We start from the raw sequence: 23,280 nt of genomic DNA on the forward strand, positions 1-23,280 counted from the left end.
CCCCAGGTTATCTGCATCCCTTAATGATGCCAATGCCATCGTTAATATTGAGATGGACTAAAAAAAAGGACGTTTGCTGGTTGGAGTATAACTTTCATTTAAAAACAAGTGTGTGGGATAGTTTACCATCAGATAGTCTGAGTATCTCTGTGAGCTGGTGAGATAGCTTTGGTTATAGATCTCCAGGTTACATTTTAAAAATCTCTGACGACTTCTCTTATTTCAGACCTTGGCATCCAGCAACAAGAGAAATCGAGTGGGTCAAAGAAAGGAGAAGATGAAGGAGTTATCTGGAGATGCAATTGGAGCCTAGGCTGATCCCTGCATGAGCAGCTGAGGGCCTATGTTAATTTCAGAGCAAAAGCGTAACTAGCGGAGACAGTTAGTGGCCGTCCATGTACCACGTGTGCCAAAGCAACATCTCCACACCCACTTCTTTCATGAGCTCGAGACCCTTACATGTGACTGATCACCATGTGCTTCCTTTAACAGCTTCTTCATATTCAACACATCCAAAAAGGAACACACCATCTTCTCCCCACTCCCCCTCTTTCTTCCCTGTTCTCAGTCAATGACCCCACCACTTACACAATTTCCAAAGCCAGAAGCCCAGGATTTATGGATTTACTCTTGATTCTTCACTCTCCGTGCATTTCACATGGACTCAGTTATCAATTCCTTCTTTTTTAATTTTCTTTAATTAAATGCTCCCTTCACTTCTCTCCCCACTGTGACAATAATTGCCATTATTATCTCGGATCTGGGTAACCACTACACCCTCCCATCAGATTTCTTTGCCACCACCCTTTCCCCACTCCCATCAGTTCTCTGTAGGACTTAACGCAAGTGCTCTGTGGAACTACAGCTCTACATTCCACATGTATTTCATGATATCACATGAAACTTATCTTTGTCTGTCTGACTTACTTCACTTAGTATGACAGTCTCTAGGGGAGGGATAAATTGAGAGATTGGCATTGACATATACACACTACCGTTTATAAAACAGGTAACTAATAAGGACCTACTGCATTGTACAGGGAGCTCTCCTTAAGACTCTGTAGTGGTTTACATGGGAAAAGAACCTAAAAAAGAGTGGATGCATGTGTTTGTAAAACTGACTCACACTCCTATACACCTGAAAAGTGTACAGAATTGTAAATCCAGCATACACCAATAAAAATGACCAAAACAACACAAAAAACACACACAAAAAACCCAAGTAAAAAACTAGAGCTCTAGTCATAGGACTCTCCAGCTTACCATTCTTCAGCCATATCCTGTAGCACCCTTTATTTATTAGGGTTATTACTGCTTATCATGCTGATTTGTATTTGTTTATCCCCGCTTCTCTATTTCTCCCACTAGGCTCTCATATAGGAGAGTGAGGTCTATGTATTGTATTCCCAGTATTCATCACCACATCTGGCTCGATAAATCCGAGTTAAAAGAGAGATGCTTCAGGAGGTGAAAGGATTTAACAAATGCCTCTTCATATCTGGGCATATTGAAGAGGATAAAGGTGTTCCTGGGAGGATTAAACAACCCAACAAGGAAGCTAGACAAAAAATATTCAGAGGAAGCAGAGTGGAATTAAAATGAGTGGAGGCAACCACGAGTGAGAGAGAGGAAGAGGACAGCTCATGTCCCCATGAGCTGTGAAGCTAAGCTCTTCTCAGAGCGGCAGGCAACAGGGGTACGGATAGTGAACTCAGAGCTTCAGAAGGAACTGCAAGGTAGGAACCGAGGACCAACTTGGATACTTGTGAGAGTTAAGCCGTGATAAGGTACATGGCACTCCCACAGCTAATGGGGAGCTGTGATGCCTTTTCTGAACATGTATTTGAAACACAACAAATGTCACACTAAGAAACGTGAAGTAAGAGATATATGTCCACTTTAAGTCAATAACAGGCCTTCCCTGGTGGTTCGGATGATGAAGAAACAGCCTGCCGATGCAGGAGACCTGGGTTCGATCCCTGCGTTGGGAAGATCCCCTGGAGAAGGGAATGGCTACTCACTCCAGCGTTCTTGCCTGGAGAATTCCATGGACAAAGGAGCCTGGAGGGCTACAGTCCGTGGGGTCGCAAAGAGTCAGACATGACTGAGCGACTAACACACACAAAGTCAATAACAACTAAGGAGAGATTGCTGATGTTAAGCAAGAAAATTTCAAAAAGTTTAGAGCAAAGCAAGGTATAAACTCATGTCCAGAGAACATCCAGGAAATATTACCAGCTCCCAGGCAGGCCTGGGCAGGCAACTTAACACCTGGTCAACTCAGCTGCTGCTTTCCAACCCTTCCAGTTGATGGCTATGGCTTTGGAGGAGAAGCCAGGATATACAGAGAACGGGGCAGCTGGTCGCACAGATGGTGTGAAGCTCGGGATTTGATATTCTCAGTTTCAACTGATGACACCAGAGATGCGGGGGCTCCTGGGACGTGACACTGTGTATCACAGGAAACTAGGAATAAGCCTTCAGGTAACATCCGACCACGTGAGGATTATTTTGAAACCTGAGATTACGAAGTAACACTGCTCAGTAAAAACACAAAAACACACACACAATTGTAAACCAGATCACAGAGAGCATATCAGAGAGGGCAACAAAAGATGGATAGATGGTCGTGGACTGGGAGCTCCATCGCTGGAGGGAAAATCTGGTTTGATGGCAGTATTCTAATGTCTCATGAGATGTTAACAGATATTTGTTAAAGGCTAAGTTATGTTTGGAGAATCCAACACACACGCCACTACTCTTTCAAACTGCACATTAGCAGAGTCAAGGCTCTGACGAAACCCACAGAGAAAGCAATCATCACAGCCTCGTCTAACTCAATGAAACTATGAGCCATGCCGTGTAGGGCCACCCAAGACGGATGGGTCATGGTGGAGAGTTCTGACAAAACATCCAGTGGAGAAGGGAATGGCAAACCACTTCAGTGTTCTTGCCTTGAGAACTCCATGAACAGTATGGAAAGGTAAAAAGATAAGACACTTGAAAGATGAACTCCCCAGGTCAGTAGGTGCCCTATCCTGAAATCAGTGGAGAAGGGTGAGATCGCTGGATGGCATCACCAACTCAATGGACATGAGTTTGAGCAAGCTTCAGGAGATGGTGGAGGACAGAGAAGCCTGGCAGACCGCAGTTCGTGGCGTCACAAACAGTCGGACACGACTGAGCAACTGAACTGAACTGTGTTAAACCCAGAATCTACCATGGCTATTAGGCCACATAAATACTTACATGACATCCACCCTACCTAATGACTATAAGACAGTGATGTTCCATCAGGGCAGTTTAGAAAATCTGGATCTATACTAACCTACAAGGTATGGATAATAGAAACGAATTAACAATAACAAAAATTTGAAAATCCCTTGAAACTAAAAATATGTGGAATAAAATAAGTGTACAGTACTATAAGGAGGTAAATATTATCTCATGATTAGCCAAGACTTTGAGTATGGGATTTAGGGCTGGAGTATAGGTGGTGCTAGTGGTAAAGAACCCGCCAGCCAATGTAGGAGACATACGAGACGCAGGTTTGATCCCCGGGTCAGGAAGATCCCCTGGAGGAGGGCAGGGCGACCCACTCCAGTCTTCTTGCCTGGAGAATTCCATGGACAGAGGAGCCTGGTGGCCTACAGTCCATCCTGGTGGCCTACAGTCCATGGGGTTGCACAGAGCTGGACATGACTGAAGCGACTGAGCATGCAAGCACTTACCAGTAGGATGGTTCATCTGGGATAAAATAAGCAAATTTGATGGAATGATCTTGAAATGATCACTTCATCTGAAGAAAGTAGATGGGGAAGTTCATGAAAGTGGGAAGGGGACTGTGGTGATGATGAAGGGGGAGGAAAATAAAGAGGTGTAATCGTGGGAGCTCACAATGACCCATCAGAATGGCATGCTACAGCAACCATAAATGCATTCAATTTCCTGGGAAATCCTTTTGATAAAATCGGAGGATATGAAAACATGTGTGTCCTGCTTTGTTGATAATTCTAATCTCCCAATAAATAGGGAAAAAGTAGTAAGGAATGGGATTCAGTGTCAATTTGATTTGAACAAGCAAGGAAAGAGTAGTTGGTCATTTAGAAATACCAGAAACTTTGGGAGAAGGCCAAGTGGTCATAAAATCTAACCTCTCTGTCATCCTGTCAGAGACAATTTAGAGGCGATTTCTTGGAAGGAAGGGTACAGTTAAAAGTTGCCTCAGACAGGTGCTAGCATGAAAACTGGGCGAGAGGCAACAATCTGTGGCTCTATGATCATGGGGAAAAGAAATAAACAGCACTACCCATTAGGTACTTCATATAAATACACAACAGAGCTGTAAGAACTGAAACGATGTGGAGGCAGAAAAAAAGACAAGTTGGTATTACAGTACAGATACTTTAGAAATAGATTAAATGTGCACAACAATTGAATTTCCAATAGAAGAAGAAAGTATATCCATGGAGGCATGGACAACTAGGACTATGTATGAGCTTCCCTGGTGGCTCAGAGGTTAAAGCATCTGCCCGCAATGAGGGAGACCCAGGTTCGATCCCTGGGTCGGGAAGATCCTTAGAGAAGGAAATGGCAACCCACTCCAGTATTCTTGCCTGGAGAATCCCATGGACAGAGGAGCCTGGTGGGCTACAGTCCATGGGGTCGCAAAGAGTCGGACACGACTGACCAAACGACTTAACTAAAATAAACTAATCAACTGTAGCGAGTGGGCAAAACCTTTCTGTATTTAGAAATGGAATACTCAAAAAGGACTCATAAAGGATATGTTAAACTTTCTTTTTTAAGAAAAGAAATAATATTAAAGAGGTGAAAAATAGACTAGATAAATATTTTTAGAGAACATGAACTGTGAGATTAAAATAATTTTCCAGGTAAGAATACTGGGGTGGGTTGCTATTTCCTTCTCCAGGGGATCTTCCCAACCCAGGGATCAAACCCACATCTCTTACGTCTCCTGCATTGGCAAGCAGATTCTTGACCAACTGCACCACCTGGGAAGCCCCTTAAAATGCTCAGAAGCAATGACCAAATACAAGCCAATAAAAGAAATCACCCTGAATCCTAAGTGATAAGTGGATATAGCATGAAAGTAATCTATTTACAAAAGAGGAAATATGAATGAAAAATAAATGAAGGAAAATGCCACAATTTAAAAAGAGTAGTTATAAAATAATTTAAGGCAAAATAACAGGATGACACCTTTGCATATCAAGTCAGTAAATATTAACTATGCCTTTATATTTTGGAAATTAATTGTCCAGTATTTAACAAGAAACTTTAAAATGTTCATTTGTTTTGACCGACTAATTCTACACGTAGGAGTCAATCCAAGGGAAATCATTCTAATTGCCGAAAAGTTCTATGCATAAAAAAGGTTCACCATAATATTGTTTGTTCAAAGACATCACAAGGAAGAAAGGAAGGAACAAGAGTTAATGTTTAAAGAATACATACTATGTGTAGGTACTTCGCAGTTAGTGTATGTCATAAGTTATCATATTTTAGTCTTACAACTGTCTCATGAAATAGATACAATTATCATTTTACAGAAAAGGTAAAATACTTATACATACTTGAAGAGATTAAGTTCTCCAGAAACTTGGCTAGGAAGAGTAATATAAAATTTAAAAAAAAAAAAAAAAGGAAACAGCTTAAGTGCAAATACAGAAAAACTGGGGAAGATTTATTCAAAGGATTATTCTAAAATTTTAATATAAAACTATAAAATGGAAAAAAATAATTTAGGATAGGTGTTAATAAAAATACACAATAGAGATTTCTATATTTAATAGTACTCAAATACTTCCATAGAGAAAAGACTGGAAGACAATACATACACAGTAACCAAGCACGACAGAACTTTACCCTGAGAGAGCCTCGACAAAGGAAGTGTGCGGGCCACCACGAGGACAAAGCCGAGTGCAGTTCCCCTGATGGGTGGGGAGGGATGACGAAGGGTGCTCCGGAAGACCCCGAAAGGCTCAGGCGCAGCTTAAGCAGTTTGGCTAATATAGGAGATGGAGAATGTAATTCAGGGCAGATACGGTAAATCTTCTACAACGAGTAGGGCTGTAATTCTTTTCATGGTAAGTTGCTGGGAAAATCATAAATCGGTCATGGTGAAAATGTCAGAAGACTCAAAATCATAAGAAAAAAATAATGAATTATTGAGGTTGTGGCTTACCCTGGAAGTCATACAACACTTGCTGAGAGGAGTGGAGGTGGAGTCAAGAGTAAAGTGATTTCTGCTGCATGAATATTTCAATTAGGCAGCTGGGAAAATTTGGGACAGAAACATATAAATCTGTACTCTCAAGTTATTAGGAGGAAGTATTTGTCTAGATTAGCTTTAGGGAAAAGGGGTCTGGATAAACACATGTTCAAATGATAGAAAATGTCATTTATGTGCATACACACACATCCCATAGCAGACTACGCCTCTACTGCATTTATTTTATAACATTTTGGAGAATTTTATAAAAAGCCTAAGCATAATGTTTTGTAATATTAATATCTGACTTTCCTTTTCCTGTCTCCCGCCTTCCTTTGCTTCCTGTCCTCTCTTCTCCTTTGTTATGTTATAGAAGAAACAGCATTACATATATGCTTGTATTCATGCGCACACTGCCACACACAGTACATATAACTTCCTACAGCTAGTTTGGACTCTTACATGTACTGCCCTATTGACAAAAAAAAAAAAAAAAACGAAAAATCAAATGTTTGCTCAACTCAGCTCAAAGCACACACATCTGTGGGTGTGAAACTTAGTAACTCTCCAAAGGCAATAGGTTTATACTTAATGTACCCTGTCTACTCTAATATAACTTGATGTGCAAAAGTGAGTTGTTCTTCTGACATATAACAACGACCATAGGGTAATTCCAATCCCAAAGAAGGGCAATGCCAAAGAATGCTGAAACGGCTGCACAGCTATACTCACTTCACATGCTAGCAAGGTAATGCTCCACATCCTTCAAGCTAGGCTTCAGCAGTACGTGAACCAAGATATACAAGCTGGATTTCGAAAAGGCAGAGGAGCCAGAGAGCAAACTGGCAACATCGGATGGATCACAGAAAAAGCAAGAGATTCCAGAAAAACATCTACTTCTACCTCACTGACAATGTTAAAGCCTTTGACTGTGTGGATCATAACAAACTATGGAAAATCCTTCAAGAGATGAGAATAACAGACCACTTTATCTATCTCCCTGAGAAACCTGCATGCAGGTCAACAAGCAAGAGTTAGAACTGGACTTGGAACAACAGACTGGCTCAAAATTGGGAAAGGAGTACGTCAAGGCTGTGGATTGTCACCCTGCTTATTTAACTTCTATGCAGAGTATATCATGCGAAATGCTGGGCTGGAGGAATCACAAGCTGGAGTCAAGATTTCAGGGAGAAATACTAATACCTCAGATATGCAGATGATTTTACTCTAATGGCAGAAAGTAAAGAGGAACTAAAGAGCCTCTTGATGAGGGTGAAAGAGGAAAGGGAAAAACATGGCTTAAAACAACATTCAAAAACCTAAGATTATGCCACCTGGTCCCATAACTTCAAGGCAAATAGATGGGGAAAAAATGGAAACAGTGACAGAATTTATTTTCTTGGGCTCCAAAATCACTGCAGATGGTGACTGCAGGCATGAAATCAAAAGATGCTTGCTCCTTGGAAGAAAAGCTACAACAAACCTCGATGGCATATTAAAAAGCAGAGACATTACTTTGCCGACAAAAGTCCATCTAGTCAAAGCTATGGTTTTTCTAGTAGTCATGCATGGATGTGAGAGTTGAACCATAAAGAAGGTTGAGTGTTAAAGAATTGATGCTTTTGAACTGTGGTGCTAGAAAAGTCTTGAGAGTCCCCTGGAGAGTATGCAGCTCAAACCAATCAATTCTAAAGGAAATCAATCCTGAATACTCATTGGAAGGACTGATACTGAAGCTGAAGTTCCAATACTTTGGTCACCTGATGTGAAGAACTGACTCATTGGAAAAGACCCTGATGCTGGGAAACATTGAAGGCAGGAGGAGAAGGGGACGACAAAGGATGAGATGGTTGGATGGCATCACCGACTCGATGGACGTGAGTTTGAATAAACTCCAGGAGATAGTGAAGGACAGGGAAGCCTGGCGTGCTGCAGTCCACGGGGTTGCAAAGGGTTGGACACGACTTAGTGACTGAGACCTGGGTTTGATCCCTGGGTCAGGAAGATCCCCTGGAGAAGGGAGTGGCAACCCACTCCAGGATTCTTGCCTGGAGAATCTCATGGACAGAGGAGCCTGGTGGGCAATAGTCCACGTCACAAGAGTTGAACACAACTTAGGGACTAAACCACCACTGTAGCAACATAGCATAATAACTGTCAGTTTTCCACTGAAGATTCTGGAAAGGCAGAGAGGCAGGGACCACCTCTGCACCAGGACAGTGCCTCAAAAAATGCATGCTAAGTGAGTGAATAAGTTGAGTAAAGTGGATACAGGAGACCTAAGCATCTTTCCAGGCAGCACAAATCCCATCTCACTGATAACATCTTTCCTCAGACCCCAGGCATTGATCCTTCTGGAAATCACTATAGTACTAGTCTGAACCACCTCTTAGCCCATGATTCTACCCATCTTTTTTTTTTTTTTGCTGGTTTTAATCACTATGTTTTTTAATTCGGGGAGACATGTTCCCTGAATCCTCAAGGACACTTATATATGCATATATTTATTCTATTTCCCAAAGCACTTGTTACAGGGCACATGGAAAATCAGCACCAAACTTGTTAAATTCAGCGATGAGCTCTTTCCAAAGACCTCCTACTTTGTGATGTCTCCAAACATTTTCTCTCTTGAATGCATTACTATTATGACAATTCCAAAATACGATGGAAAGAAACCACGGAACACAATGTCAGTTGACTCGGGCTTCTAAGCCTTGCCACTTCAGTGCTGGAAAAGCCACCCACCCAAACTCCAGGCCCCTCTTTCCCTATTTTTAACATGGGAACACGAACCTGAGCCGCAACCACCATTTGGACCTACCTGTCTCAAAGAGAAGACTGGAATCAAATGCTGTAACATCCGTGGAAGAGCTTTGCAAATTGGAAAGCAAATATTAGCTCTACTATTTACCTTTTTAAAATACAAAATTCATGTTGCAATGCCATCAGTGAGAGATACTGCGTGTGAGTTTTTTTTCTGGGAACGGCTGTTCAGCAGAACAGTAAGGTGATGAGGACAAGACGCTCAGGCACATGGCCTGCCAAACATGCCCTGGGCATAAATCCCAGGCCAGGCTCGACACTTGTGCATGGAGAGATTACGAGGTGCGAAGCACCCAAGCCTGCCGGCACGGCTGTAGGCTTCTTCCAACCCCAGAGAGAGCTTACCTGACACAAGCTGCTGTCCAGGCAACCCCACGGGAACCATGCCCAAGTTATTCATGGCGGTGGCCCAGGCGGTGGGGTCCGTCACGGACATGTTCAGCTGGGTCGCGTCTATTGCGATGCTCCCCAAACCATCGGCCGCTGCGGGTGGGAAAGCAAACTGACTTAGATTCCACCGGCGAGGGTGTCTGAAAACAAATCGCGTTTCTAGAGACGTGAGGCTTCCTTTAAGCACATTCCCAAATCACAAAAAAATACGGCACTGTAATCGACACCAACACCTTCTCCAGACGTCAACATGACGGAACACATTCTGGGAGGGAACTTAATGACATGCAGTTTATATCATACTCAGTGTGCCATTAAGGACGCACCTCTGGGGGAAAAAAAATGAAGAATCACTTCCTTTTCCCAGGGAAACATTAGTTAAGTTCCCCAGTGAACAGGACTCTTTGGGTAAAACAAGTCAATTGGCTAAGAATAAATAAATTTGTCTGTTTGTGAGTGTAATTCTGAAGCAGGCACACCCTCTAACTATCGAATACAAATCTCCAAATTCAGCTGTTGAGCAGTCAAAGTGGTCCTGATTGAATTTATTAAGACTTACCGTATAACACATTCCATTCTTAACAAAAATTAAGATTCGTACATTAAATGCAGGTGTCTGTCTGAAGTGACTCCCAAAATATTTCTTACAAGCACAGACTTCATTAAGACAAAATAAATAATATTGAAAACAAATAGCACAGAGCTAAAAAAGAAGATAGCAAAATGTATCAAATTGGACTCAATGCTCTTTTTTAAAAAAAGAAATTTATTTTCTCAATTATCCTTGGTTAAAGTCTTTATTGAGTTTGTTACAATTTTTGCTCCCCTCTTACGTTTTGTTTTTTTTGGCCTGGAGGCATGTGGGATCTAAGCTCTCTGATGGGAGGGATCTAAACCACACCCTCTACACTGGAAGGCAAAATCTTAACCACCAGACTACCAGGGCAGTCCGAGTTAACTCTCTTTGATGTTCACCAGTTCCGCGGCCTGGCTTTTTTGAGGAGCCCAGGCTCCTGGTTCAACACACGTTTTCATGGCTGGGGAGCCTTTCCACTATGACGCAAAACGCCCGGTTTGTGTCCTGTGCTGGCCACCGACATTTACCTGCAGCCATCATCTGAGGAAGCTTCTGGGAACACTGGGTGATGCTCTCAACGCCACCTGCACCTACGACTGAATTGCGAGCATCCTGAGGGGCAGGAGCACTTTGATGGCTAAGTGCAGGGTCCCCGCGGACATCATCGGATTCTGCAAAAGGGGGAGAGCAGTGGGGTGAGAAAGAATTCCGGGGCAAATCTGTTGTCTACTCCAAACAACAGCAGCAAACAAACAATGGCAATTTGCAGTGGCACGCACAGAAGCGAAGCTGCCTCCTTGTAGTGTCTCAGTTTTGGGGGCCAGGAGACGTGAGGGTCAATTGGCGACCACCTGGAGCAGGGCTGACTGAATAAACAGCCTGTCTGTGGAGTGGCTAGTACCTGGCCTTCAGCTGAACAGACTTCACAAACGGGGCTTATCAGGCCCCGCACAGCCTCCTCCACACACGGCACATCAATGGAGAGGGCAGACTTGCGCTACATGTGATTTTTTTAAGTTCAAAAATTAATTGATGTTATTTTAGAAGACAGTCATCTGTGAAACGTATTCAGAGAGGGAGAAAAAGTGGGAAAAGGAGAAAAAAAGCAAGAAGCTATTCACGGTGAGATTGGTAAAGGACGTGCCCAAAATATAATCGTGCGAAAAGGCGGAAGGGAAGAATGGCATGCCGCCTGCCCGTTGGAGAAGTGCAGAAGGTGATGGGGCCACCGAGGAAAAGCACTTGCTCTTTTTATTTCTATGACAAGATATGATGAACTGGCTATACTTTGTTTGGTTTGAGTTTTCCTGAGAATTGCACAGCTTATATATAAACGTATTTTTATAAGCCTCTTCAAAGCACTTTTCTAATCAAAAAATGACAATAAAACATTACAAAAAGCTGCAAAGGGCCCCTCCAGATTTCACTGTTTTTAAAATGCTATGCTTTCTCTCCATCCTTAAAAATGCAAAAACATACCCTTCCTCTGTATATGTTAAGTGCACTTTCACCAGTTTGAGACTAGAAGATAAAATATATCACTTGAATTTTACATAGACGGGTAAAACAACTAATGCAAAATATTTATTTTTATTTAGGTATCTATTTAGAAATTTTTCTAACATGTGCTTCTCTTAACAGGTATTGTAGAATTGGTGTTACAGCCTGTGTATTTGTATATCTAGTATGTCTAGGACAAATGTTTTATACCACGCAATTAGACTCGGACAAATGTTTTATACCACGCAATTAGACTCTTCCACCTAAATGAATTCAGAACGTGTTTATGTAGCACATGCATCCATTATCTTAGGCAATGAATGCCATCAAAGAGATTCTCACCATGTAAAATAAAGCCAGTAACATCAACGCATAGGTAACCAAATGCCTGCCCTCTCGCTGTCCACTCACCAGAGACATTTCTGTGGTGAAACCTTAAAGCAATTTTCTTCTCTCCACATGCACCTATTTCAGAACACCAAAGCAGAGACAGGCTAGAATGTGTTCATTCTTTTGCTCAAATGGCCCAGAAGTAGAGGCAGTTCGGATCACTGCAAGGTCACTGTTTGTCTTACTTATCGCCCCACTGAAGTTTAGTTGGCTTGCTTTCTTCTCTTCTAGCTCAAGCTCTCCCCACATGGGCATTAATCACAACTTTTTCCTATCCAATGAGTCTGCAGTTCTGGAACACTATATCAGAGAACATCCCTCTGTTGTGTAGGCTTTATGACTTGAGCCTGACTGGCCATGTTTCACTTTCCCTTTTTTCGCTATAGTGTTTTAGGGGTGGTGTTAGTCTTCTTGGCTTTTTAACTGTCTGTTCCAGTGTTAGTTTTCACTTTAATGACTGCGGTCTTACAAAGGGGCATCAAGTGTCCTGGTGGCCCATAGCTTCTACCTACACTTTTCATCACCATCTTAATAAACTACTGTTTCATGGAGAAAAAACACTAACAAACTGCTTCTGTTTCACCAAAAAAAGTATTGTTTCCTTGGCAAGTTGTGGTTTGTAAACCTAAATTTACCCCCTAATGACACTGTGACATTCAATGAATTACATCTCTTCAATCTGCCAACCCAATGATTTGAATGACATACAGCTTCATGTGGCTGCCACGTACCTAGGATAGTGACTCTGAAGGAAGTTCTGTCATGCCTCAGGCATTTCCAACAGTCTGAGGGATGGCTTGCAATTCTTCGAAACTTTTAAATTGCTTTATCACTTGGCTTGGGAGAAAGGTGATATTTTAATTATTATTCAGTAATTTATGAAGAGTTGCAAGAGTGATTTTTATACTCTACTAACATCTATTGTTCCTATTGAGTACCTGCCTCTCTAAATGATTCAAGGCCATAATACCTAATTTATCATTCTAATCAATTTCTCTGTCTTAGTTTTCTTATCTCTAAATGATACAAAAGATTGATATTCTTAGTGATGTTTATTTACAAACAGACATGTGGGGAGTTAAAAATTAGAGCCAATAAAGCACTTGGAATAAAGCAGGTATTAATTATTATTATTTTATTTGGAAGTGTAGCTTGACATTAAGGTACCCTGGGATCTTGGTGTTCCACTGGATAATTATGTAATTAATTTTAAAACAGTTAGCAACACTTAATATTTCTAAAAGTAAGCGCTGCCCTAGTTTTCTGTGCCACATCTAAATTGTACCAGAATATTTCTTCCTTTTCCACTGTTCCTTTGTAAAACAATATAATTTAAAAGATGTATAAATGTTTCTCTCTAGGGTTTTTTTTTTTCCCAAGCTATGAAACTACAAAAGCCTTCAAGAGATTCATGATCAATTATAAATTGGCAGTTTCTACTTACAGCTTTTAGTGAGATAAGATCCTTCCCAAATAATCAGGAATTGGGAATTCCCAAATTCCCAATGTATAAAATGCCTAGGATAACAATACAGTTCTGTTCAGGGTTCAAAGGAAACCTAATCTGTTCTTTGTTAAGTTTCATTCAAGTACAAAATCTCACACCCAATTTCATAATTGTTCAATACAATATATTTATGCTCAGGATTTTACCAGGCTGTATCAATGGAGCAAATAGCTTTTGAAACTCATCAAGGCTTTGACTGTGTGGATGACTATAAACTGTGGAAAATTCTGAAAGAGATGGGCACACCAGACCACCTAACTTGCCTCTTGAGAAACCTACATGCAGGTCAGGAAGCAACAGCTAGAATTGGTCATGAAACAATGGACTGGTTCCAAACATGACAAGGAGTACATCAAGGCTTTATGTTGTCACCCTGCTTATTTAACTTCTATGCAGAGTACATAATGAGAAACGCTGGGCTGGAGGAAGCACAAGCTGGAATCAAGATTGCCGGGAGAAACATCAATAACCTCAGATATGCAGATGACACCACCCTTATGGAAGAAAATGAAGAACTAAAGAGCCTCTTGATGAAAGTGAAAGAGGATAGTGAAAAAGTTGGATTAAAGCTCAACATTCAGATAACTAAGATCATGGCATCTGGTCCCATCACTTCATGGCAAATAGATGGGGAAACAGTGGAAACAGTGTCAGACTTTATTTTGGGGGGCTCCAAAATCACTGCAGATGGTGACTGCAGCCATGAAATTAAAAGACGCTTACTCCCTGGAAGGAAAGTTATGACCAACCTAGACAGCATATTAAAAAGCAGAGACATTACTTTGTCAACAAAGGTCCATCTAGTCAAGGCTACGGTTTTTCCAGTGGTCACGTATGGATGTGAGAGTTGGATTATAAAGAAAGCTGAGTGCAAAAGAATTGATGCTTTTGAACTGTGGTGTTGGAGAAGACTCTTGAGAGTCCCTTGGACTGCAAGGAGATCCAACCAGTCCATCCTAAAGGAGATCAGTTCTGGGTGTTCATTGGAAGGACTGATGTTGAAGTTGAAACTCCAATACTCTGGCCACCTGATGTGAAGAGCTGACTCATTGGAAAAGACCCTGATGCTGGGAGGGATTGGGGGCAGGAGGAGAAGGGGACGACAGAGGATGAGATGGCTGGATGGCATCACTGACTCGATGGACGTGAGTCTGTGTGAACTCCGGGAGTTGGTGACGGACAGGGAGGCTTGGTGTGCTGCAGTTCATGGGGTCACAAAAAGTCGGACATGACTGAGCGACTGAACTGAACTGAAGCCTAAGAAAATATTACTTGGCCTAAAAGAAAGACACAGGCTTCTCCTGCTCTAACACAACTCTTTCTACCTGTCCATCTCTTACAGGTCTCAAGCATACACATACATACACACGCTGTGAGTAATAAAAATCCCACACACTGTGAGTAATAAAAATCCATGTATAACTGTCCACAAAACAGATTCCTGTTAAAAAAAAGGGTATCGAATGTTTTTCTTTTGTAAAAGAATGATCTATTTGACCTAAGTCCTTAGGTTCATGCCTACTTTAATAGAAGAATAATTATACTGAGGAAGTCAGATTTATTAGTGTCTTGTTGAGAGTTGATTCCAAAGGAAACCTATCTCATAGGACTGAAACTTTTTTAATTTACAGGAAGTAGTCATAGCATTATCATGGGTTACATTTATAGAAAAAAGAAAAGTGCATTCCCAAAGCTCTACTTTCTGCTTCTATTACTAAGAAAATATTCTCACTTTGATCTCCATGTAGTCAGTAGGATGCTCTCTGGAGGTTATGGAAATGCTCATATTTTAAAACAACATACAATATTGTTAAAATGACATTCCTTATGTTTTAACTCCATGATTTTTAAGCAACCATTTAGGAATAAAGGAGACATTTCTGCTTCCTATAATGGTAAACAGTAACTCAGTAATTTTCCCACTGAGGAAGAACAAGAAGAGCCTAGTATCTTTCATCAGTTTTATAAAATTCTCACTGTTATCTCTTCAAACACAAAAAGATCACAAAGACATATTTAAATTATCGAAGAGGATTACTCAACAGGCTTCTAAGGAGAACAGGTCCTCTTAACTGATCTAGAATCTGGGTGGAATCTGTTAAGTTTCAAGGCAGAGTGGAGTTTCTCTGCAAAATGTGGTTAAAAAGCAAAAGGACACCAAGGCTAAGTGCTTTGAGGGGGGGAAGAAAGAAGGGATCTTTGGGGGTCACTCATGAGAAAAGGGGACTTCAGAGAAGAGAAATGACTAAAGCCAGACTACTGGGAAATATACAACATAAATCTTGCCCCTGTCCCCTCTAAGGAAATGTCAGTAAAGACTACATTACATCTTATTAATAGTTTTTATATGGGAGTAATTGTTGGACGGTGGATACCCTTTAGAGGAGAGAGCCTGAAGAGGATAATAAGGAGGCAGCTGATGACAGAGACAACTTAGGGTACTATGTGATAACACACGATAAAGTCTTCGTATCTGTTAAACATAGAGGATGTTGGATATTAATGATCAATGTCTCTGGATTAGTGTGGAATAAAAGGATTAACGTTTGGAAGAAGAGATTTCGATTATAATAAAGTTCAGGAGGAATGAGATTTTGTGGGGGAATTTCTGATGAGAGAATTGCAGGGTAGGAATATTACATGAACTAAAGCTAGAAAGGTCCTACTTGGTAATGGAAGAGAAAAAGCTGCTTCTTGGCAGAGGATGGAACTGGGCTGAGGTCGACTCAGGCAGGGTTGAACCCTGTAGTACTTTCTACTGAACCCGTGAAATCGGCAGGGCTTTTTAAATAAAACCTGACCTATAACCTTTAGCTTTGTATTGGTATGTTCATGAAGTCACTAGACTCTTTTCAAAGGGGCCATGATGTGACATGTCTCACAGCCCGGCACACCCGAGGGGAAAAGTGCCATTTCTGTGCTGAGTAATGTTTAGCTTGTCCTTTGTGGCTCGGCTGGTAAAGAATCCGCCTGCAATGCGGAAGACCTGGGTTCGATCCCTGCGTTGGGAAGATCCCCTGGAGAGGGGAAAGGCTACCCCGCTCCAGTATTCTGGCCTGGAGAATTCCACAGACTGTATAGTCCATGGGGTCACAAAGAGTCACACATAACTGAGCGACTTTCACTTTCTGTTAAGGCAAGAAGACAGAGGAGATATGCATTCCCTCCTCTGTGTTCCCACAGCGCTGTGTTCTGTACACCAGCGCTGGGAACTTCATACTCTAATTAGCTGTTTATGTCTACATCGCTGATAAACAGCATACTGAGAATGATCATGGAAACTGATCATTTTTGCATACCCTGCAGCAAGCGAGTACAGTACCTAGAATTATGACAGATGCTCTGTATACATATAAAACTGTTTATAAGTCTGTACATTTAAGTCATTATGTATAAATTACACATTATATATATGTGTTTCAAGAAAATTCAGGCATAAAAGGAAGGAAAGGAAGTAAAAAGGAAAATAACAGAGGGAAACAAGGAAGCAATAAGAGAACAAAAAGACAGAATTCAGCTCCAGAGTCCAATCTCAAAGGCTGGAGGTTTGAAAGCTAAAGAAAAAAGGGAAGGCTGCAGTTGGAAACTAGAACACAAGATGAAATTTAAAACATCAAAGACAATTTTTTAAAATGTTAGATTTTTCCAGATGTCTTGGTGTAATTAACAAGTCACTCTCCAAGAGCTAAGACCCCCACACCGCCCTGGTAACCAACACAGGGTCATAAGCACGTGACTGCAATGTCCTCCTTTTGTGAGACTTCTTCCCGGCTATTCTCTGGAGGAGCCGAAATCCATAAATAATGGCATCTCCAGGTCCATTAAGCAGTACATTAGTGTAACAAAGGCATATAGGTAGAGTGCTAAAGATGTGAAATCAGGGTAAGAAAGGGAAAGTTTCCATTTGGCAGGCATCGCAGAGGATAAAAAGCAGGTCTGGCCATTTCTCAAACACAAAATGCCATTAAGGGTCTGTGATTATATCCTCCTTTTTTCTACTTTGTCGAGTAGCCAATTTTAAACTACAAATCATCGTCCTTCCAGCTGAGGGGAGGAAATGGTTACTGAATGGATGATAAAGTTTTGCCCACGACATATCTATTTCTGAAGAACTGATGCTGAGAGAGGGGAGTGGGGACTGAATCTGAGAGAAACAGAAGGTCTCCCTCTGAAATGATGTGACCAAACAAAAGAACCAACTTTGCCAAAGAGATAACTCAGCCAGCACGGCAGGACAGCAGATAAAGCCAATTATCTTTTGACACAAGGAAAAATACTATTTGGCATTACTTACGTAAGTGTACAGAAATGACAGAGGTAAAATTGTTTTGTTTTCAGGAGCTTTTTGCTTTTTAAAAAATTACACTTTATATTTCTAAACTGAACAAAGTAATAAATGAGAAAGCTTGAGACCACGGGAACAAAGTACTTCTCTTTCCATTAAAAACAAATGAAAAGAAAATAAGACTGGATGCTACTATGATAATATATATTTCAGAGTCTTTGCAGAGACACCTTCCATACTTATGATAGTTTAGATTTTCTGAAAAGGGCAATATTATACTTGAAAACTGTTTATGAAACATGTAATAGGTCAATGAAGTCCCCTCACTAATGGCTACTTACCAATGGGGACAAACACACCGAAGTTCATAGAATATCAATATTCTAACCTGAGAGCTCATCACAAAAGTCCCCAAAATGTTGCTGACAGGCAACCGTTTTGGAACAGCCTTAAAAGTTCAAATCTCCCTTCAGCAGAGGTCTTATCTGGAAAACAAGATATCTGAGCTCTGTCTTTCAATCCTGCCTCTACAGTGACATGCAGCCTCGGGCAAGTGATTCTTCCAGCCCCTCACTAGGGATATGTATAAACTCAATATCTGCCAAATTAGTCAGTCACGGACATGTTTATAAAAGGAAATTAAGGACAGGCATCCTCTGGTGGTCCAGGGGTTGAGAATCCGCCTTGCAAGCCAGGGGACGCTGGCTTGATCCATGGCCCGGGGAGATCCCACATGCCGTGGGATGACTGAACCCAGGAGCCGCAACTACTGAGCGCACGCACCTTAGAGCCTGTGCTGCACGAAAAGGGGAGCCGCCGCAGCGCAACTAGAGAGTACCCTGCCCTGTGCGCAACTGGAGGACACAGCAACGAAGACCCAGTGCAGCCACAAACAAGGAAAAGAGAAAAAGCAAACAGGGACATATCAGGGGATTCTTGCTTCCCCTCAACAAACTAGCTTTTTCTGTGGGCACCTGCTCTGTTTTCTTTCCTTCCCATTGAAAAAGTTCTACAGAACAGACAGTGTAAGTAGAAGGCTGGAGCTACTGAAAAGCTTCTCTTGAAAACTATGGGAGGCTGATGGAGAAAGCAGAGAGAACAAGAGTCCTTTGGAGAAAGATGGTAATGCCTCCCGAAGAGGCTTCAGGTCGACCTCTGGCTTCAAAGACACAGCCACCATCTAGGTTGAGCGAGAATGCATGTACATGGACGGCTGAGTCCCCTCGCTGCTCACCCGAAACTGTCACACACTGTTGGTTAATCGGCTACACCCCAATATAAAACAAAAAGTTGTTCTGCTTTTTTTTTTTTAAGAGAGAGGTAATCTCTATAAACCACAGGCAGTCCCACAGATCAAAGAACTTTTTTTTTTTTAATGGAATGCACAGTTGTAGAAAGGCATATTGGCCATAAACCGATCATTCTGAACCATACTTATGCCCTGAAAGTGATTTCTGGAAACATCTTCTTATGTAAGGGAAAGCAGAGGACATTTAACTCTACAATTTGTGCTGTCTGGTACTCAGCTGGTTGTTTTTTTTTTTTTTATTACACTCTCATATCACACCTTGACCCAATGGTAGAAAATATATTAAGCTACAGAGTGGAACACTTTAATGGTAGAGGGTGAAAAAAGTGACCCTTAAATGTCTGCAAACTCTGGTAAATGAGTTACCTGTTTTCCAAAAAGCCTTGAGCAGAGCTCTTTAATCTATGGAAATCCACCTGCAATAAAACCTGGATGGGGCTGTGACCGGTGTGAGCTGGTTGCTCATCCTGTTTAATTTCTCTCCTTGGAGGTACAACAAGGACATGTTAGTTACTCTTTAAACTAATGTGCTCTTAATGATGCCATTGCAACATGATGAATAAAGCATTAGCCCCACAGTTGTGATTGCTCCAGGAGCAGGACACCTCAGCTCCAGCATGTTACCGGGGCTGGAGACCTTGTTTTCTCTTCCCTAAGTGAGCACCCACAGCCCTTGCTGATGCTCTGTAACCAGTAGCCAGGAGTCTGGAGGCCCTGGGTTCCCTGGGATGATCCTTTTTACTCTTCGGGGAGTCACAGATGGGGACAAGGGTTTGGGCTGGTTGGGAGGGGCCACCAAGGCACAGTGCAAATGCCCATGCAGTGAGATTTCCAATTGGAAAGTTCAAGGCTGGCAGGGAGCATCCTGAGGAAATGGGTCAAACCTTGGTTGCTACTGGCCATGCTTGGCAACATTTGAAAAGAGTTGTTGCTGTTGTTCAGTAGCTAAGTTGTGTCTGACTCTTTTGTGACCCCATGGACTGCAGCCCGACAGGCTCCTGTGTCTATGGGATTTTCCAGGCAAGAATACTGCAGTCGGTTGCCATTTCCTTCTTCAGGGGTTCTTCCCAACCCAGGGGTCGAACCCACATCTCTTGAATGGGCAGGTGGATTCTTTACCACTGAGCCACTTGGGAAGACTCTCAAAAACAGGGGGTGGGATAAATGATGATGAGAAGGTTCCAGCATTGAAGTCAACGTTGAAGGTCAGTGTAAAATGCTGCTGCTATTTGAGCATAATTCCATCCTTTGCCTCCCTTCCCCTTTCTCTCCCCACCTCTCCCTTATCCCCTTCTCAGTAACAGAATCCAATCCAAAGGTTTAAATATGCTACCCTCCACCCCACCTTCTCCCATGAACACTCATTCTCCCTGTCAGTGCCAGCAGGAGATGCAATTCTCCTCTTCAGCATGTCTTAAAGAAATCCTTCCTTCTGTACAAGGGGATGACATTCGGAGGACTAAGCTCCTCAAATGGAATCTCTTTCTCTACTCCTATCTTCCAGGTTAAGAACCCATCAGCCCGGGCAAAGTAGCCTATTTCTCTAAATATGACTCTCTTACCAATGAGGCCCTAAAGGCACCAATGTCTACGATAATGTGGGAGAGCTGAAAATGCCTTGTGTCAACCGGCAATGAAACGTGCACGATCAAAAGCAAATAGTCGTTTAATGAAATACCGGTGCATTCTGTATTATGACAACGTCTCTAATTAGCAAATTTAGACCTCATTAGAGTTAAAAGTCATCTGTAAGCAAGGCTTGCTCACACTGCAAAAAAACAAAAAACAAAAAAAAACACCCTGAGCTTGCACAGTTATAGAAAAATCAGAGTTGGTTGTAAATGAAATGAGTAACGTGAAGGCAAGTAATTTCAAAAGCAGAATTACAAAGACCCTGCCTGGGACTTCGCTGGTGACCCAGTGGTTAAGACTCCATGCTTCAACTGCAGGAGGTGCAGGTCAGATTCCTGACCAGGGAACTAAGATCCCACATGCTGTTGATGTTTGGTAGAAACCAACACAATTCTGTAAAGCAATTAAAAAATAAATAATTTATTAAAAAAAAAAAAAGGTCCCACATGATGTACAGTGTGGCCAAGGGGGAAAAGAAAACAGTCCTGCTCAAAAGTTGTGTAGACAAGGTCATATTGAATGTCATGCATGAGTGCATTTCGTATGTTTGATACAATGTGGGATGAGGCCTCCAGAAGAAGGCTGTGGGTGCCTGGAGCCTGGGAAGTTTTAAGTGGCTGTTTTGAGGCTCCATCCGACTCCTTCTTTCCTCCTGCACATGAGATAAGCAAAGCTCCGTCTCCCTTCAAATTCACCAAACTCAGGTCAAGATCAAATGCCATCTCCAGTTATGTATTCACAGATTACTTACAAATTACCGGCAGGGGAGTACGAGAAAACTGACCCTAAAGAACACAGATCTGAGAGGAAAACATCTGGCTCCTCGTGCTGAATGTAATTTCATGTTAGCTGAGAGTAATCACATTTATTTATGGTTTTATTATTTATAAAAAAGGAAATTATGCTGAATGTGCTTTGCGCGAATTACAGTATATTGCTATTGCTGCCATGGTTTATTATTTTCACAGCTAGATGGCTTAAGCCCAACCTAAACAAATATTTTAAAAGAATTCCCACTAGCATTGTCACTTTCCCCCTTTTTAGTCTTACTGCGAAAGAGTGTCTGTTCATCAAGGGCTCTGATGTTCTTACTCTTGCGCATGTCTGAATTTTATGATTTATTATATGAGATAACGCTTACTGTAAAATGATGACGAAGAAAATAAGCAGCAATGAGTGGTGGTTGAGCCACGCAGAGAATGAGCTGACGGCACTTAAGAACCTGTAGCTGTCAACTCCAAACATACTCCAGGCCTAGGCCCATTAATACAGTCAGGATAATGATTTCATAACTCGCACGATGAAGCAGACATGTGTTCCTGCACTTATCCAGCATATCAACCTGACACAATCTCTACAACACAAAGAGCTTTATTCATAATTAATTAGCTAAAAGCAAGGTGGATATAACTGTGAGACATACAATCAACATGAAGACTAATGGTAGCATTATTTCCAGACTTCCCACAGGAAAATCTCTTAACATTAGTCTCTTTCTTAGAGGACACCATCTTCATGGAAACAGGCTTCCCAAACTCTTGCTACCATTCCTATTCATCAGCTAATCCAACTGCCCTTTCTTTGAGCAGTGAAATTTGCATGAAAAAGCAGTGACATAATTTTTCCCAATAACATCACTGTATGTCAGGTAGATGGAAACTAATGTTCTTATGCGGACACTTTTATTTTAAAGGCATTTTTACTAACACTAATACTTGGCCTGAATATTTTTTTTTAAGCTGAAGTCCATAAAGTGAAAGGAAAATGTCATTTCCTAAGCACTCTCAATGAGGTACACAGCAGGAAATTAGCTTACTATGTAACATCTACATCCTTCATTTCATGAAAACTCCCAACAACCCGTGAGACAGCTGTCATTAGCACTTATTTTTTGCGATAGAAGAAAACTTAAGTTTCAGAAAATTAAGAGTAACCCATGTACCTTGAGTCACAAGGCTAATGACTGGCAGAGCCCAGGGTTCAATCTGTCTTAGCCTGGACCTCTGTTGTTATAGACTTGAGGAACTTTTCTCTAAGAAAGAGCCAGAGTAGGACGTCCCTTTTGGTTTTGACTGATTCTGAAGAAAGAGGAATCTAGGGGAAAAGGGTTAAGTTACATCACCTAGGGATGCAGTCACTCAATAGATCTTTATTAAATGCTTCCTATATGCAGGTCCCTGTGCTTGAAAGCAGGAATACGGTGAACAAGACAGACCCCATCTTCAAGGAGTCTGCAAATTAAGAGGCACCAGTAGATGAATGAACACAACCAAACAGAGACTCACAGATGCAGAGAATAAACTAGTAGTTACCAATGGGAAGAGCGAAGGGGACTAAGAGGTACAAGTGTTAGTCTCTTAGTCGTGTCTGACTCTTTGCAACCCCATGGACTGAAGCCCATCAAGCTACTCTTTCCATGGAATTCTCCAGGCAAGAATATGTGAGTGGGTAGTCATTCCCTTCCCCAGGGGAATCTTCCCAACTCAGGGATTGAACCCAGGTCTTCCACATTGCAGGCAGACTACTTTACTGTCTGAGGGACCAGGGAAGCCCAAGAGGTACAAACCACTAAACACAAAATAAATACTATACCAGGATGTGATGTATAGCACAGAAAATAGAGCCAATAGTT

At 41.7% G+C, this 23,280-nt stretch overlaps 1 protein-coding gene across 5 annotated transcripts in view; it reads right to left on the reverse strand.

Annotated features, from left to right (window-relative positions):
• The window catches only part of ENOX1 (ecto-NOX disulfide-thiol exchanger 1), a 336,022-nt gene that overhangs the window by 239,190 nt on the left and 73,552 nt on the right, over positions 1–23,280 (reverse strand). For 3 of the 5 annotated variants that reach the window (XM_069601258.1, XM_069601255.1, XM_069601256.1), the window contains 2 exons: positions 10,553–10,696; positions 9,404–9,541 (listed from right to left, as the gene is read on the reverse strand). In XM_069601258.1, coding sequence (XP_069457359.1) covers positions 9,404–9,541; positions 10,553–10,565 — 151 coding nt within the window. In that variant the 5' untranslated portion in view covers positions 10,566–10,696. Of the gene's footprint in view, positions 1–9,403; positions 9,542–10,552; positions 10,697–12,646; positions 12,753–23,280 lie in introns of all 5 variants that reach the window. The other 2 variants (XM_069601259.1, XM_069601257.1) reach the window with 1 other exon arrangement.

The sequence above is a fragment of the Ovis canadensis genome, chromosome 10, assembly GCF_042477335.2.
Source record: "Ovis canadensis isolate MfBH-ARS-UI-01 breed Bighorn chromosome 10, ARS-UI_OviCan_v2, whole genome shotgun sequence".
NCBI classification, from domain to species: domain Eukaryota; kingdom Metazoa; phylum Chordata; class Mammalia; order Artiodactyla; family Bovidae; genus Ovis; species Ovis canadensis.